General features: G+C 38.6%; 1 protein-coding gene across 1 annotated transcript in view; it reads right to left on the bottom strand.

Moving 5' to 3' along the window:
• The window catches only part of MUSK (muscle associated receptor tyrosine kinase), a gene marked incomplete at its 5' end in the record, with an annotated part of 46,646 nt that extends 45,325 nt beyond the window's left edge, over nucleotides 1-1,321 (bottom strand). Inside the window, one exon of the mRNA XM_083351154.1 lies at nucleotides 1,243-1,321. Within this exon, the coding sequence (XP_083207280.1) occupies nucleotides 1,243-1,321 (79 nt within the window). The remainder of the gene's footprint in view (nucleotides 1-1,242) is intronic.
• Between the last annotated feature and the right edge of the window lie 17,267 nt (nucleotides 1,322-18,588).

Here is an 18,588-nt window from a genome sequence, read left to right as displayed (position 1 = left end):
TGCTATTGCTGTAATCAATCTTTGTACCTGTGACTGTTAAATCTATATAAAGACAATGGGAATGTCTTTTTTTATCTAAGTCCTTACATACAATAGGGAAGAAGTATATATTTCTGAGTTATTATCATTTTGTCCTGCAAATGTTATAGGCCAGGTTTCCTGCTTGAGCAGAGACTAGAACAGAGGCCGCCAATCTTTTGGGCACTAGGACTGGTTCCATGGAGAGAGGTTTTTCCACGGACTGGAGGGGACGTGGTTTCCTGTGTTGCCTGCATCCCACGGATGAGGCTTCACTTGTTCATACAACCCAGTTCCTGCCATTCTGTGGACCGGTACTGGTCCACCGACTGGGGATTGGGGACTCTGGACTAGAAGAACTCCAAAGTCCTTTCCGACTCTATTATTCTGTTATTAAATATGCTCCATCATATTCTGTATTTAAGTTCTTTTTTTAAAAAAAAATCCATAAAAGGAATTTCAATTTGCTTCTTTCTCCTTACAACAAACATTTCTGGACATACTTATTGGCCAGATACAATTTAGGATGTAGGTTCAGTGTTGAAAAAAAGCACCAAAGTTTTTAAGAAAGGGAGACGCCAACTGATCATTTCAACTGCAATCTGGATACCAATTTATTGGGGAATAAATTCCTGCAAGGCTTCCAGTTTAGTTGATCTATAGAGGAGCTTGCTTTAATCAGCTGGTTGTAATCACCAGCAACATGACCTTAATGGGCCTTCCTTGCAAGCAACAATGCAGAGAGCTACCTTCAAAATTCTAATCTGAACATTAATCAAGGAGATCTATACTATGTCACTTCGTACAAACATCTGCCTCACTCACATTCCTCAAGCATCTCTGTATCTATGCATATTTACTTAGAAGTCCCAACTGTGTCAAGTGGATTTATTCCCAAATAAACATTCAACATTGCTGACTATTTATATTTGGAAAACTGTTTTTGATTCATACTATAAACAGAAAAACCTACACAGGGAAATTCCTTGTTCATTAGCAAGGATACGGCATGTACAAACAAGACAAGCTCAGTTCTTCAGTTCCTCTTGCTCCATGGTGATTCTCCAAAGGCAATTACAGATGCACTCACAGTCAAAATGAGCTTATCGATAAGAATCCCAGGAGCTTATACATTTATCCCACAGCCTGGGCTGCTACAGGGTCCAAAATAATATATATATAACCAGTGGCAAAGCAAAGAGATGACCTGTTATTTACACCTACCTTTGGGAAGCTTCTCTGTCAAGCTGAAGGCTGCCAGGGTGAAGATCTGTATAAGAGGAATGTTGAGCCAATCTTTCATGATTTACCCAGAGACGGTTGAGGAAGAGTATTTGTCCCCTTTAGCCAAAGACAGGCATTTTTCTTCTTGGTTGCTTAGTTTTAAAGCCTGGTTTGTTGCAAAGTTCTGCTCAGACACTGACTCATGGGTTCTAAGTATAAGCAGGAATCCTCCAACTTGGCGGCAGTGATGGACATGGCCAGCTGCTGTGCTTCAACGTCAGTCAGCATCAACAATGTGGAGGCTCACAAAACAAGAGAGCACAAATCCCCTTGGAATGCCTTTTGAACAAACAGTGGGGAGTACACAATGCCTCAATGCCTTTCTAAAATAATAGCTTGGTCTCAGGCCAATAAAAAAATGGTCAGCTTTTGCATCGTGTAAGAGTGCATTCATCTGGAGATCTTCTTACCTTTTTAAAGCCTCCCTCTCTTGCTGGACCAAAGCAAAGGTCCATTTTCTCCTGGATGTTTGTGAAGCTATACAACTTGATGTATCTCTCGTCTGAAACTATCACAATACCTTAAACTCAAAGTTCATAGGTTTATTTCATTGTTTTGCTGGGCTTTTATGATGCTCCCACATATAACCAACTTTAAGAAGGTTACATATCCTGTTCTATAAAATTAAATATACCATACACATAACAATCAATAATCCATAATTCTGTGCCAGGAACAATAAACAAAATATCTATAGCATAAACAAACATCTATGTCCTGCATTCATAGTGGGACTACTTCACAACACACCTATCACCAGGTACTGATGGAAAAGGCAGGTTTTAATCACTTTCCTAAAAATCTAGTAAAGGTGGAGCCCTACAGATGTCACAATTTTAAAGAAGGAGGGAGCAGTTGAAGAGGTTTCTAAAGAAAGCAACAGCATTTAGCATTAGCATTTAGGCTTATGTACCACCCCACAACACTTTACAGCATTCTCTGGATAGTTTACAATGTAAGCATTATTTGCACATTGCCCCCAACAGTCTGGGTCCTCATTTTACAGACCTTAGAAGGATGGAAGACTGAATTAATCTTGAGCCCTGCCAGGATTGAGCTGCAGGCTATGAGCAAAGTTTGCCTCCAATACTGCACTTCAACCACGGCACCACCAGGGCTCCTGTGCGCCATCAGTGTCTCATCAGTAGGTGACGTTCTCTCGTACCCACACAAAAGGAATAGACATTAGCCAGTTTGTGAGAATACTATTACATAGACATTAATGATATTCACTTAATTTTGCTCAAACCCAAAATGACTCAGTAAAACTGAGCAAGCTCAGGAAGTGCAAAATATTGGACTGTTGTGGAGAAAGATAAAACTATGGAAAACACAGGGATCAAAAAGAAAGGGAGTAACTGAATAGGTCTAGTTTAGAATAAGGCAGCAGCTTTCCACATAGCCACATTTCGTCAGAAAAAGAAATCTACCTGGGTCTAAGGACAAGCAAAACAAATATTGTATTAGACAAGGTATCTGAGATAATAGCCGTCAGATTGGTCTGATTAAGGATCATCTTCACATCCTAATAACCCCAGCAGGAAGATAACCCTCTCCACATTTTAAGAACCCAAATGACATCATGTCATCTCACCCCCCTGGCAGTTTGCCTTCATAGTTCTTTTCATTGCATTATTTTCAGTTTGCTATTTTATTGTTATTTTTATTGTTAATTTTGCATAATTATTTTCCTGCTTCAGACATAAAGTTTGCTGTGATCTCATTCATTCATTCATTCATTCCAAGCATTTATAAAGCTGCCCAACTCAATGTGATTCTGGGCAGCGTACCACAAGAATAAGCACTCAGGAAAAAAATAACTGTACTTTATTAAAATTTATATGATGAGTTGAAGAAGACTATTAGAACAACCATGACTTCCATTGTCCCAAAGGTGCTTTTCCAAAAGGCAACTGGATTTATTTGGTTGTTTTTTTTCCTTGAAAAGGTTTCACTTCTCATCCAAGAATTTTCTTCGATGAGAAGCGCTACATTTTCAAGGGGAAAAAAACAAGTAAGTCCAGTTCACCTTTGGGACAACCATGACCTGGATGACTGAGAATCTCTATGGAGATAATTTCCAATGACAATGTTGGTGATGATACAACATCTTCTCCAGGACTTTGCCTTCCATGGCCATTTCAAATTGGGCAGTACAAAAGGCCAGACATGTTGTGTCTATAGAGTAAAGGTAAAGGTAAAGGTTCCCCCGCACATGCGTGCTAGTCGTTTCTGACTCTAGGGGCCGGTGCTCATCTCCGTTTCAAAGCCGAAGAGCCAGCACTTGTCCGAGGACGTCTCCGTGGTCACGTGGCCGGCATGACTAGACGCCAAAGGCGCACGGAACGCTGTTAAGTTCCCACCGGAGTGGTCCCTATTTTTCTACTTGCATTTTTAGGTGCTTTCGAACTGCTAGGTTGGCAGAAGCTGGGACGAGTAACAGGCGCTCACTCTGTTACGCGGCACTTGGGATTCGACCCGCCAAACTGCCGACCTTCTGATCGACAGGCTCAGCATCCTAACCCACTGAGCCACCGCTCAGTGGGTTAGGATGCTCAAATAATGCCCGATCAGCACTTCAAAAAGTATTCATAAGGTGTTATGTGGCTTCTCATATGCAGGGATGTAGCATTCTTCTAACTCCTATTAGATCTGTTTTTAAATAAAGGTTTAGCACACTTTTGAAATCATGCTGGGCCTGTAATTTAATTGGCAGCTTTTTTTTTTCTTCAGACAGCTGGTTTTGTGCTGCATAAGAAATTGATTTAAATTGAAAAAGAGAACCAAACTTCTCTGACCTATCCCATCTCAGTACATTCTAGGTTTCAGTCGCTTCTGTCCACAGGGGATCTTTGCCTGAAAATACTCCTTACAGTTTTTATTACCTATCAGAGAGTATTTTGTCTAATCCTACACCATTTTGGGTTTTTAAAATAATTTTTATTAAAGACGTTTTCAACAGAATAAAACAAAACAAATTTTGGACTGAAGATGAGGAAAAAGGGAAAAATAATGGGAAAGTGAAAAAGAAAGAAAAAGAAACAGAAGAGGAACAAAAAGGGGGGGAAAGAAAAAAGTAATACATAGTAATAAATAGTAATAAATCAGCTATCAATCTTCTTAGCAGCAGTTATAAGTACATTTATACTCCCACACACACACAATTAAGGCTACATTATAATTTACTTCTTTCCATAATCTACCCTGTCTAATTATCAAATCCATGAATCGTCAGTTCATTTTTTTCTTTTTTCAGCAAAAAATTCCACATCCTAATTCTACGTCATTCTGCATATCCCGTAGGCTGCTTCCCATAGAATAGAGGAGGATCTAGCAGTCTTTCAGAAGAGCCCTTAACCCAGTGATGGCGAACCTTTTAGACAGCGAGTGCCCAAACTGCAACCCAAAACCCACTTATGTATCGTCGGATGCCGGGTGGGCGTGGCCCATTGGCTGGGCGTGGCTGCCGTGGTAACAGCAGGCTGGGTGGGACTAAAAAGTTCAATCAATCAATTCCAACTTTACGAGATCTTTTTTTTTCCTGCGAGAAGTTGAAATTGATTGATTGAACTTTTTTTTTTGTTTTTGCACACGGTGGCGGAAACCGGAAAAGTTTTATAAAACCCAGCTGAAGGCCTACTAGGACTGGGGCGATGGCATGCATGCCCACAGAGAGGGCTTTGTGTGCCACCTGTGGCACGTATGCCATAGGTTCGCCACCACGGTCTTAACCTATGTATCTATATATCTATATTCAGAAATAGCCCAAGGGACAAACGTCCAGCACAGAACCAAAAACATTCAGATTACTTCAAAAGTAACCAACCCAGACACCCCCACTCCATCCCAAATGTCTGCACAAATTCAAGCAACCCCACCCCGTGACATTTGGGAGAGCAATTGTTGATTGTTTTTCCTGCAGATGGGAGGATAAACAGTCAGGGAATCCACAAATCTCTTTCCTTGCTTGTCCTGAGCCAATACCAGCCCCATTCGTGTACCAGATTACAGATCAGCCATCGGAAACATTTATGTTAACATAGTTTCATACTGACTGGAGGATTGGAGAGTTAAAGCAGCTGTGAGGTTGAACCTTAGACAGATCAATGTTATCCACCATACTAGAAACAGTGATGGTGAAGTGTCTGATCAGAGGATCATAGATTAAGGGGATTCTTTAAAATCAAGATGATTAATAACTAATACAGTTCATTGCCTGCAAATTGATTTTTAAAGTTAAACATATGATATAGAAAAAAAGTATATGCTGGAATATAATTGCTTATGTACCTGATCACCTGCTGTACTCAATAAGTTTTTTTCGCTTCATCGAAATTTGCGATGCTGAGCTTGTCGATCAGAAGGTCGGCGGTTTGGCGGGTCGAATCCCAAGTGCCGCGTAACAGACTGAGCGCCTGTTACTCGTCCCAGCTAGCAGTTTGAAAGCACATAAAAATGCAAGTAGAAAAATAGGGACCACTATGGTGGGAAGGTAACAGCGTTCCGTGCGCCTTTGGCGTCTAGTCATGCCGGCCACATGACCATGGAGACGACCTTGGACAAGCGCTGGCTCTTCGGCTTTGAAACGGAGATGAGCACCGGCCCCTAGAGTCGGAAATGACTAGCACGCATGTGCGGGGGAACCCTTACCTTTAATATATATATATATATATATATATATATATATATATATATATATATATATACGGTATATATATATATATATATATATATATACGGTATATATATATATATATACGGTATATATATATATATATATATATATATATATATATATATATATATATACGGTGTATATATATATATATATATATATATATATATATATATATATATATATATATATATATATTCCTTGAAGACAAACAAAACCTGTCAGTTTAAGTCCAGAAGCAAATTGCAAAAACAGAGTTATGTCTTGGAAATAGATTCTGAAGTATGCAAGGCTGCAGGAAGTAGAAGCAAGTTTTAGAAATTGCTGCCTATGGGGACAGAATGTTTTTCTTTTAATTGATCTTGCCAGCAGCTGTTGCTATGAACTGAGAAATGATATATTCTCCAGGCAGGATAAAAATGTAAACTGGTTAGTCGGTTCACAAGTAAATTAAAATATTTGCTTTCTATAAAACAAAAGTAATGAGTCTTTCTAAATGTTCCTTATTTGCTTATTGGTTTTTTTTATTATTTTTATAAAACTTTAAATAATCCAAAAATAATCTTGCCCCGCAGTGTTATTTTCGATTCCATCTCATAGTAATGAAAAAAGCCTATTTGCTTTCTCAATCGATAAAGCCCAAATGTAAATACTTACAAAGAAATCGTTAAACTTTTCTAATTATAATTCAATGCACAGCCAACCAGATGTTTAGACTGGTCTTTATCCACCTATTGAGTCCTTTCCAAGGATCTGGGATAGGAAGATTTTGTTTGATGATGTTAAAAGTATTGTTGCAAAATGTAAGCTGTTCAAATAATGCTGCTTTTTGCACTTGACTGAGGGGTGCTTTTTGTGAGTGTCAATGCTCCAGCTGTTTTGGGATTGCACCCAAGGTGCCTATTACTGTTGGTACTACCTTTGCCTTTTTTTGTCACAGTCGTTCCACTTCTATTTGCAGGTCTTTCTATTTTGTGATATTTCTTCAGCTCTTTCTCTTTTACCCTACTGTCTACATGTACTGCCATGTCCACTATACAGTGGTGTGTTGTATGGCAGGTGTTTACTTGAATTCTAAACTCTTTGAGCACTTTAGCTTCTTTATTTTCTATTACTTTGTCTGTATTGTGGTCTCATCAGTTCTTCTTGCAGACAAATAATATTTCTTGCAGATATTCCAAACCACCACTGTTGCTACATTGTCCTGCTGTTTCTCGTAGTCATTCTGTGCAATCTTCTTGAAGCAGATAACTAGCTGGTCCACTGTTTCTTCAGATTATTATTATTATTATTATTATTATTATTATTATTATTATTATTATTATTATTATTATTATTATTATCAGAAACAGCTGAACAAAGGAATAATGGTTTCCCAGACTTTAAATTCATAAGCAAACAAGACGTTCACATCTTTAGCAGCAAAGCAGATATAGCCACAGTTCTGTAGGAATAGGAAATGGTGTTAAATACTGTACATGCTATATTTTTGTATAAAAACATTGTAGCACAGTGGCTCAGTGGTTAAGATGCTGGGCTTGTTGACTGGAAAGCTGGCAGTCTGGGATCGAGACCCGAGTGTCATGGAATGGGGTGAACTCCTGTTCTTGCCCCAGCTCCTGCCAACCTAGCATGTAAATGCAAGTAGATAAACAGTTACCACTTTGGTGGGAAGGTAATAGTGCTCCATGACATCATGCTGGCCACATGACCAGGGAAATGTCTTCAGACACACTGTCTTAACAGCCTTGGAACGGAGATGATAATCTCCCCTATATAGTCAGCAATGGCTCGTGGAGTAAAATCCGCTAGGAATCCTTTTGTAATGTAGGCAAAACAAAACATTTTTGACTCTAAACATTATCTTTCCTCCCCTGCTTCACAGAATCATATGAAGCATTCTCTAACTTTCTATTACTGCTTCCTCAGCTGGTCAGTTTCCTGGTCATCCGATGGTAAACCTACAGTACATAGTGATTCCATTTTTACAATACCAACAGTATGTATAAATGTCGGTATTTAAAATATTTTCCAATTCCTTTTCTTTAACGTTATTGTCTCTTGGAATAGCTACAGCAGTCTACCAAACATGGTTCTTTTCAACAGCAGCAACATCTGGCATGCTCTGTTCCAGAAGGCTTTTGTTCTATCATTTTCGGTGTCTTTACCTATAATTTTATGTTCCTAGTCATTTTTATTGACTGTGAATCTGAGCTTCTTACGTAAATGCCAGTGTAATATCTTCCTAACTCAGTCGTGTCTTCTTTCTTCTGGTCAACTGTATAATAAATTTGCTATATCCAATTCTTATATGGAAAACTGTTTCTTATCTTGGATACGTTTTTACTATCTAGACTGGTCTTTTCTGTTTTTGCTCTGATGACATGGTATGTGGTGCTTTTTCTTTGCCAGCAAGAAGGATTCCTTCTGACTCTTTTCTTTTTTTTTTATTGAAAAGTTTTAAAGTACAGTTTTCCTTTAAAAAACCCCCCTTCCCCCAGCCTCCTCCCCCCCTACCTCCCCCCCTCCCCCTCTCCCTCACCCCCCTACCTCCCCCCCTCCCCCCCTCCCCCCCTCGACTTCCCAGAGCTAAATACAAGGTATATATATATATATATAAAAGCAATCATAAACAACCATATACTAACAACTATAAATTCTAAAATCTATCACTCTCTAGCTTATATAGGATAAAACAAACCTTAGCAATATAAAATATATATAAAAAACTAAAATAGAAAAAGAAGAAAGAAAAAAAAACCAAAAGAAGACTTATTCAAATGCTACATAAAACTTCTTATCCCTATACTTGTTCTAGATAAACTCAATCCATTTTCTCCATTCCATAATATAGCGTTCTTACGAGTAATCTTTCAAATAAGCTGAAATCTAAAATCCATCACTCTCTAGCATATATAAAATAAACCAATCCTTAATAATATTAAATATGTATAGAAAACTAAGATAAAAGAAAACTAGTGTCATTCATGTTAATTTCAAAAAAAATCTCGTTTACACACCACAAACACCTATCCCTATTATCCTAATCAATCTCTAACCAATAAAACTTTCTTCCATTTCCTCTGTAATAAATTTAGTCCATTAGTTCCACTGCTTGACTGTAAGTACATTGTGAAAGTTCCATAGATTTCTGCTGGTCTTATTTTTTAATCTTTTTTGAACGTTTTAAGAAGCAGCACGCGTCACCCTCTGTTCTCTAGGATCATCCAAAAGAGTTGTGGCTTGATCTCCTCCTGCTCCATTCTCGTCTGTTTGTACATCTTCATCCTCTTGATATTCTCCTTCTCCAGGTCCCTCTGCAACTTCCAAAAGTATTGATGGGGTTGCTTTTAAAACATTGTTGTAAAAATCACGCGCTTGCTTCACAGTAACCAAACAATACCTTTTGCCTTCATACATCAAGCTCAAGCCAACTGGAATCTCCCATCTGAACCTTATATCTCGTTGCTTGAGCTCTTGCACAAGAAATGTAAAGTCCTTCCTTCTCTTTAAAATCTTTGGAGGAATTTCTTTTAAAACCAGAACTTCTTGATCAGCAATCACAACTTTAGTATCATAGGCAGCTTGTATAATTTCATCTCTAATTTCCCTTTTTAGAAAATAAACCACCACATCTCTAGGCAGCTTTCTCTGTTTAGCAATCCACGAGTTCACACGAAACACTTTGTCCATACCTTGTTTTATTTCAGATGCTGGCTGGTTCAATACCACCTCAAAAGCCTCTGAGACCAGCTGCTTTAAATCTTCCTTAATATTCTCTTTTAAACCTCTAATTCTAACAGCAAACTGCATCTGGTAAAATTGAGCCATACTCAGTTCACTATCCATTTTCTTCTGACTCTTTTCTTAACGCACCATTCTTAAATCCCTGCCATGTTAAACAGAATACATGGGAGCAAAATATAATTTCTTCGCTCTGTGAGCTTAAGGGAAGGCTGACTGTATATGCCAGTGTTTTCAAAGTTGTCAGCTTTAAGATGTGTGGACTTCCACTTCCAGAACTCGCTAGCTATAATACATGGGAAAATTGGTATATACCATTCTGATATCCCTTCCAACAACTACTGAGCATGTTAGCTCCTAAAGTAAATGAGCTGTATGTAATCATCTAAAGTGCAAATGTCTGCAAGTTCAATACTCAGTAAAAAGTTCGAGCCCCACAGAATAATATCTGGCTACCCCATGTCAAGAGGGATGCAGTGACTCAGTGACTTAGGACGCTGAGCTTGTTGATCAGAAGGTCGGTAGTTTGGTGGGTCGAATCCCGAGTGCCGCGTAGCAGAGTGAGCGCCTGTTACTCATCCCAGCTTCTGCCAACCTAGCAGTTCGAAAGCATGTAAAAATGCAAGTAGAAAAATAGGGACCACTATGGTGGGAAGGTAACAGCGTTCCGTGCGCCTTTGGCATCTAGTCATGCCGGCCACATGACCACGGAGACGTCCTCGGACAAGCGCTGGCTCTTCGGCTTTGAAACGGAAATGAGCACTGGCCCCTAGAGTCGGAAACGACTAGCACGCATGTGCGGGGGAACCTTTACCTTTACCCCATGTCAAAGGATTCCAAATAAAGATGAAACTGGCAAGGAAACTGTGTAAATCCTGAGTCTTAATTTAAAGTAGCTTATTCCATACCTTTATCTAATAAGAAGCTAAAGAATAGTTGAGGAGTGAAGGAAAGGCCAACAATTCTTGTTCAGTAAACCCCAGCCAGCCTAGTTGCTCATCATCCCTTAATTCAGCAGTAAAGTCCAGAATATTACGAAGGGCTATATTTTCTCATTACATCCAGGACAATTTTCTAAAGAAAGATACTGTAGAATCACTGTGGAAGTTCGGTGTTCCTAAGTATCCACCTCACTTTTTCTGTGCCTTTGGAATTCCCCAAATACATCTGTACCCACTTATTTTATGTGCCTCTAGCAAATAATTACACAAGTTTGTTCAGAAAGAAGTTCTTATTTGTTCCATGGGATTTCTCCCAAGTGAACTATATAGAGGATAGTAGTTTATTCATTTGACAAAATGATGGGCCCAGCAGTTCTGTATTAGCTGGAAAGCTCTGAACACGGAAGCTTCAAATTTTCCAAGTCTTGTGCCAGCAAGTGATCAGCAGGAAGGGGTATATTTGCTGCTTTTGCTAGTCTTGTTTTTTCTCCCCCACAGTAAGTAATGGCAAGAAATGCATTTAGGCCAGCGGGATTAAATATACTCAAAGTTTGGTTCGATGGTGGGGAGCCAAAGAAGAATCAGTTCTGCCCGACAGAAATCTGCAATGTTTTTTTCTGGGTCTTTCAGGGATTGGGGTGTGTATGAGAGAGGAATTCAAGGCTGAATTTATTTATTTATTTGTTTTTATAAACCGCCCTTCTCCCGAGGGACTCGGGGCGGTGTACAGAGTAAGATAGGCAACATAATGAAACAGTATTGAAAAACAATAATCAAAACAAAACAAACTGGGACCCCAATTAGAGCTATCAGAGCTATCAGGCCAGGCCGGACTGCTGGAATAGGTAAGTCTTTAAGTCGCGCCGGAAGGTGCGGAGGTCGGGGGCCATCCGGATTTCAGTTGGTAAGCAGTTCCAGAGGGCTGGCGCACCCACTGAGAATGCCCTCCCCCTGGGGGCCACCAGCCGACATTCCTTGAGCGGTGGCACCCTGAGGAGGCCCTCTCTGTGGGAGCGCACAGGGCGGTGGGGTGTTGACATTGGCAGAAGGTGCTCCCGTAGGTAGTCCGGACCCATGCCATGTAGGGCTTTGTATGTCATTGTTAGCACCTTGAACTTCACTCAGAAGGCAACTGGAAGCCAGTGCAGCGCACGGAGGAGAGGTGTGATATGGGAGTATTGGAAGGCTCCCAAAAGTGTCCGTGCCGCTGCACTTTGCACCAGTTGAAGCTTCCGAGTGGATCTCAAGGGCAGCCCCACGTAGAGAGCATTACAGTAGTCTGAATTGCATCCTCAAAACTCTGGCACATTTTTTCAAGCACAAGAGAGAAAAAAACGTACCCCATTTTATTCATTTCATTCGTTCACTTTTTTAAAAAAGACTTTATAAAGTTTCCATAGACAATGAAATACAAGGAAACAGAAAGGAACAAAACATTTTTCTCGTTTGTTCTTTTGCCTTAGCTACTCCGTTTATTCGCTCAGCTACCTGATCGCTTGTTTTATTGGATGAGGTTACTTGCCTAATGGCACGTTGAATCAGTCAGTTAATCACAACGGGTTTCGTGTTTTAAAAAATAAGTCATTGTCTCAGTTCATCTCTTCATCATAAAACGGTGCCGTCTTTTGATGGCATGAAACGAATTGACTCAGCTTATTCAGGATTCAGGTAGTTCTTCAGCTAAAACCCTTTGGCACAAGTCTCTCCCTAATTCATTGCATCTTCCAGATAAAGCGCTCTCAGCAATAAGCTATTTATCTTCCTACACTGCAGATATATCCCACCAAACTTTTCTGGAACTTTTTTTTTTCCAGTAAAGACAAGTGATTAAAGAAAACGAACACTGAATTTAAGGCGATTGCCTCCTGCTCAAACTTTAGAGAAGGAAAAATCTCCATTACCATCACCTTGGTAAATCTTAAGATATCCCTTCAGTTTTAAAGCTAAATTATTTGGGGCGTGGAGAGAATCAGCATTTCTGTCAGGTACATAGAAACGTATTATTTTTAAGCATGAAGATTGAAAATATGGACAATTTGAAAACTGCACCTCAGGTCATAATTTCTCTCAACGGTCTTGCAATACAGATAGGTCTCAATAACGGGGATAATGAATCCCAGGAAATGGCTGCATTTCAGGTAGTCCTCGACTTACAAGAATTCATTTAGTGACCATTCAAACTTACAACAGCACTAAAAAAGCAGCTCATGACCATTTTGCACACTTACAACCATTGCAGCGTCCCCACGGTCACATGATCAAAATTCAGATGCTTGGCAACTGATTCACATTTATGAGAGTTGCAGTGTCCTGGGGTCATGCGAATAGCTTTTGTGACTTTCTGGGGTGGCCAGGTTCACTTAAAAACCGCCTTACTAAACTGACTGCAGTGACTCAATTGCCAACTGTGACAAGAAAGGTCGTAAAATGGGGCAAAGCTCACTTAACAAATGTCTCACTTAGCAACATAAATTTTGGGCACGATTGTGGTTGTAAGTTGAGGATTACCTGTATAAATAAAATAAAAATAAAAATAAAATAAAAATAAAAATAAAAAATAAAATATTCACATTTCTATTATTCACGGTGATATTCTATGGAAAATAGGGTAATTGATTCCAGCTTCATGGAAATAGCCAGTAAAAAATAATTAAATACAATTTTTATATTTATATTACAGCAAGGGATAAAAAGAATATAATTTAAGTGTCTTGTTAACAATGCATAACAGAATAGTTCTAGAAAGCAAAATAAAAACAAGCAATTCTAAAGATTCCTAAAAGTATGCTTTTATAGTGGTGAAAACATCTTTATGGTCTTTTAAAACATTTAGCAGTGCATGCTCAACTGTTTTCTCTTGCTTTAATATCTTCTTGCATATTCAGGTAAATGCAGAGTGTTAAATCTACATCTTGGTGAATTTGCATGCTTTAATCCAGGTTGTCAGCATTCATTATTTTTGCTTCGCAACTTCTACCAATATGCCAAAAGATAGAGTTGAGAGTGAACTCCTTCACTTGCACCTATCTGTTTGTTTTTTTTATTAAAGAGTTTTACCAAAAATTTTTTACAATACATATCCCCAAAACCCACCCACCCCAAACCACTCCCCTTCCCCCCCCACTTCCCAGAGCTGAATACAGGGTTATATATATAATAATCATATTCTAACTAAGATTATCCATTATAAAATTAACCAAATTCATAATGTGCTTTAACTCCCCTTTAACATAGATACATTCAAATTATTAAAAACATAATAACTTAAACAAAAATATGATCAATACTAATACTAAAATTAATAACAATCTAAAATCTACTCATAAGCTAAATGGAACTTTTTAGTCCCATATTTATTCTGAATATAATCTATCCATCTCCTCCAAACTGAAATATATACTTGCACCTAACTGTTTTCCTCTGACAAAAATCTTCCTTTTCTCCATTTTGCAGAGACCAAGATTAACAGCATCTAAAATCCCAATGGCAACTGCGCTTGGCCTAACATCAACTGCACATGTGCTGGCCTCACATTTAACTGAATTTGGGTTTTCATTAAAGGCAATCCGGTTTTAATTTACAACTTGCACTAAATCAATTATCCGTTCATTGGAACTTGCACTAATCACAATCTAACGCTACTACCTTAACTTGAGCTTTGTATAGCATACAAACAACTTCTCAGGGGTTTATTTTTTCCCTCTACAATATTCTTTTCTGAGATATGGCAACCTAAGCCCTACAGAGGATACCGTGGCTTCCACATTACAGGGTTTGGGGTTTTTTGTCACAATATGAACAGTTAAATTTTCGAAACCTTTCGTGATCATCCTTTTTTTTTTATAGCTGCCACACAGGGAGTTAAGGCTGAGTTCCTCACTGTGGCCAAGACTCCTTTCTCCTATTGAGCTACATCCCTGGCCATAGTTTCCTGGCATATCTCCACGTATCATTTAAACTGCTTATATCCTGTGCTTATCTCAGCTTTATTTTGAAAAGAAAAAAAGATCTTGAGAAAATCATATCCTAGCCAATGCCTTCTTAGAACTCTGGCCTCCCACCCTGCCAATCATTTTCTTTCCCGTGGGTATGTTTTCATGACATTAACACTTTTATGTGTGTGCGCGCTAGTGTGTGTGTGTGTGTGTGTGTGTGTGTGTAAACAGTTAATTTACATAATCAGTTAAAATACCAAAATGCACGTGCACACAGGCAAAACCAGCAGTTTTTTTTTTTATAAAAAAAATATTTCCTACTGCTCTGTTTCTTTTTAATACGTTTTATAAGTATTCCTTCTATGCATGTTCTAATAGCATAATGGCTATAACTTTTGTCTTGTAAATAAAAGTTTTCTGGTTTGAAGCCCAGGAGAAACATTTCTTTAAATTACAATTTTTTCCTCTCCAAATTTTCCTTTTTTTGTCCTGTGCTCTCTTTTTTTTATTGAAAAGTTTTACAATACATTTTTTAAAAAAACATACTCCCTCCCTCCCCCCCAACCCTCCCCTACCCTCCCATCCCCCCTCCCCGACTTCCCAGAGCTGAATACAGGGTATTAACGTACAAACCTAAGCTAAAATATGCTAACTAACTAAAAAAACACATTAAATTCTATCACACTTTAACTCCCCTTAAACATAACTAAATAACTAACTAATAATGAATACCTAATAATACACCACATAAAACTAATACTTATTCATATGCTAAATGAAACTTTTTAGTCCCATATTTATTTTGAATATATTCAATCCATCTTCTCCATTCCACAATATATCTCTGTTGCGATTGTTCTTTCAAATATGCTGAAATCTTTGCCATTTCCGCCAGGTTTGAAACTCTCAAAGTCCACTCTTCTATAGTAGGCAGTTCCTCCTTCTTCCAATATTGCGCTACTAAAAGTCTTGCTGCCGTAATTAAATTCAACATCAATTTAGTATCTGTAACAGTAAAATCTGTAATAATACCCAACAAAAACAACTGCGGAGAAAACCTTATCTTTTTCTTAAATATCTTTTGCATATTCCACCAAATTTTAATCCAAAAAGCTTTGACTTTTTTACAAGTCCACCATATGTGATAATACGTTGCATCCTCACAACCACACCTCCAACATTTGGGCTGGCAATTCGGATACATACTTGCTAGTTTTTTAGGGTCTAAGTGCCACCTATAAAACATTTTATAAAAATTCTCTCTTAAATTTTGGGCCTGTATCCTGTGCTCTCTTTTTAACAAACTATGCTCTGCATGCGTGGGCTTATCTGGGTGCTGAAGGTGAAAACTTTATACTTCAAATGACTGGAAAAATAATGAAATCCTAAAAATTGTTGTAAGGAAAGAAGGAAAGAGAAAGTTAAAAGCTGAAGGAAAGAGCATGAGTTCAAATACGGTAAATAAATATTTTTTATTTTATTTTAATCCCATTTATATCCCGCCCTTCTCCGAAGACTCAGGGCGGCTTACACTCTAAGCACAAATCAATGTGCTTAGCAATATCATTGTGCTTAGCAATAGCCTTCATTCTATGTATATGCCTGCTTATTAGGGCTTTCACACACACACCCCAAGCGGCATTATTACAAAGTCAGCTTATTGCCCCCAACAATCTGGGTCCTCATTTTATCTACCTCGGAAGGATGGAAGGCTGAGTCAACCTTGAGCCTGGTGGGATGCGAACCTGCACTAATTGCAGGCAACTGTACACAGTACAGTTAGTCCTTAAGAAAAATATACAATTGGAACCAAGAAGTTGGTTGTTAAGCAAAGCAGTCACTAGATGAAACAATGATTGTGCTTAAAATTTTATTTTATCTTTCCTTTCCTTCATAGACTTATGGAGCTCACGAATATGAGGATCGGTTGCGATCTTCACTATTGTGCAAACAGTCACTAAATGAGGCAGTCACTAACAAGGACTATCTGCATTCCTGCTTACTTCATTAAACTTTGAATTTCTTTCAAATTGCAAACAGGTTTCAAATGGCTTTGTTTTCTAAGAGTAAGAAACATCAGGCTTTTTTTAAAAAAAAATAAAACAATAATTAATCATACAAAGAAGAAACGTTTTAAAAGTTAAAGATACAAATTAGGAAGGGGGAAAAAATCTATCTCCTATTTTACACTTATAGTCACTGGTTTACCAGTGAATTCATTGCAAAAAGAGGAGAGAGAGAGAGAGAGTTAGAAACATGAGGCTCTTACTACATTCATGGCAAAAAGTAGCAACTTTGAAAAGTTTTCAAGAGCATTGTTAAGTATTGACTCAGTTCAAGGAGCAATGCTGCTTTGGCAATAAACCCCAATACACTATTGCGGTTACCTTGCAACAGATTAAAATATGCTATCTCAACAGACAGAAGGCAACATACCATGGAAACATGTATTCTGAAACTGAAGCAGAAAGAATGTTCTAGAGTTGCTTTGACAGTTGTGGGAAACTAACAGGGGGTTATAACATCCATTAGCAATCATTTAAGCTTTGGGACAACTGTGCCGTATGAGTAAGTCAGCAGATTAAAAATCCATATTTGTCCCTATATATTTCATCTAAATTGCCCCCTAATGAAGTGAACAGCAGTCTCAGAGAATGTGATTATTTTATTGAGAGAAAAAAAATGGTGTGAAAAGAAAGAGTTAGCTTGTCTCGTCATCTTGGACCACTACAACTTTTTTTTACAGTATTTTGTAATAGATAGGGAGGTCTCTTGTACAGTCAGCCATTTTTCTGAAATGGTATAGGGCAGGGGTAGGCAACCTTGGCTCTTTTATGACTCGTGGACTTCAACTCCCAGAATTCCTGAGCCAGCCATGCTGAGGGGAAAGGGAGAGGTTTCCAAGCTGAGCCCCGCTGGCTCAGGAATTCTGGGAGTTGAAGTCCATGAGTCATAAAAGAGCCAAGGTTGCCTACCCCTGGTATAGGGTTTCCTGCCTGAGCAGGGGGTTGGACTAGATGACCTCCAAGTTCCCTTCCAACTTTATTATTATTGTTGCTGTTGCTGTTGTTGTTGTTGTTGTTGCCTTCCTTGTTTGGATTTCATTTGATTACACTTCCCTGTTGTTTCTATTGCAGGCAAATCATCTATTTAAAACCTCCCCTAAAATGTGCACTGTTAACAAAAGACACATGTTTTAACATTTGTTAAACAGCGCATTTCACCGTTTACTATTTTATTGCCTATGTGAGCCCTGAACATTATACTGTAACCTATGGGTTGGATTGGAACAATGCATTAAATTAATCTTAACAAATTATATTTCTTAACTGGCAGCAAATCTGTCTTCCCCATCTGGCCCGAAAGAACAAATTACACAGACTGACCTGTAACTTTTCTCCATAGATGCCTCGAGTCCTGACATTTAAGAAAGGTGCCAGCGTGAGGTTCATTTCACAGTTGTACACCTGTCCAGGAGCTACTGCAGTGAGCTCAGTCCCCTAACAAAGACCACAGAACAGTTGCCAAGCTTTGAGTTGCAAACAAAACTTCAGCCAAGTCAATGCAGTGACCTCGACACAAGTGTTCTGTCTTTTTATAGCCATCTCAAACTTCTGAATTGTCCTTTGTGCAGTTGACAATGAAACATAACCCTCCTATGAAGGTATGAAGCTGCACTGTGCTGGGCAAATCATTTGTCGTTGCTCAGATCATTCACCTTTCTGAATCCTGCAAAGGGTTATTGATGGCCTTTCTCTGGGACAGAAATGGGAATAATATATTTTTTCTAGAAGATGTTTCCCATCATCTCTGATTTTCGGACATTGAAATGGAAACGAGTAAACCACTGGTTCCTTATCTAACTAATCAAGTACAGATGGTCCTCTTCCAGTGCTGCCAAGCACCATGCTAAAAATAATCTAGGGCTTTTTTAGGGGATGTGTGGAAAAAACTAGAATAAAAATGCATCAATCAATCAACCAATTAACCA

Source organism: Vipera ursinii, assembly GCF_947247035.1.
Source record: "Vipera ursinii genome assembly, chromosome: 2".
Taxonomy (NCBI): Eukaryota; Metazoa; Chordata; class Lepidosauria; order Squamata; family Viperidae; genus Vipera; species Vipera ursinii.
The sequence above is the reverse complement of the archived record's forward strand: the minus strand, read 5'-3'. Positions and strand labels throughout refer to the sequence as shown.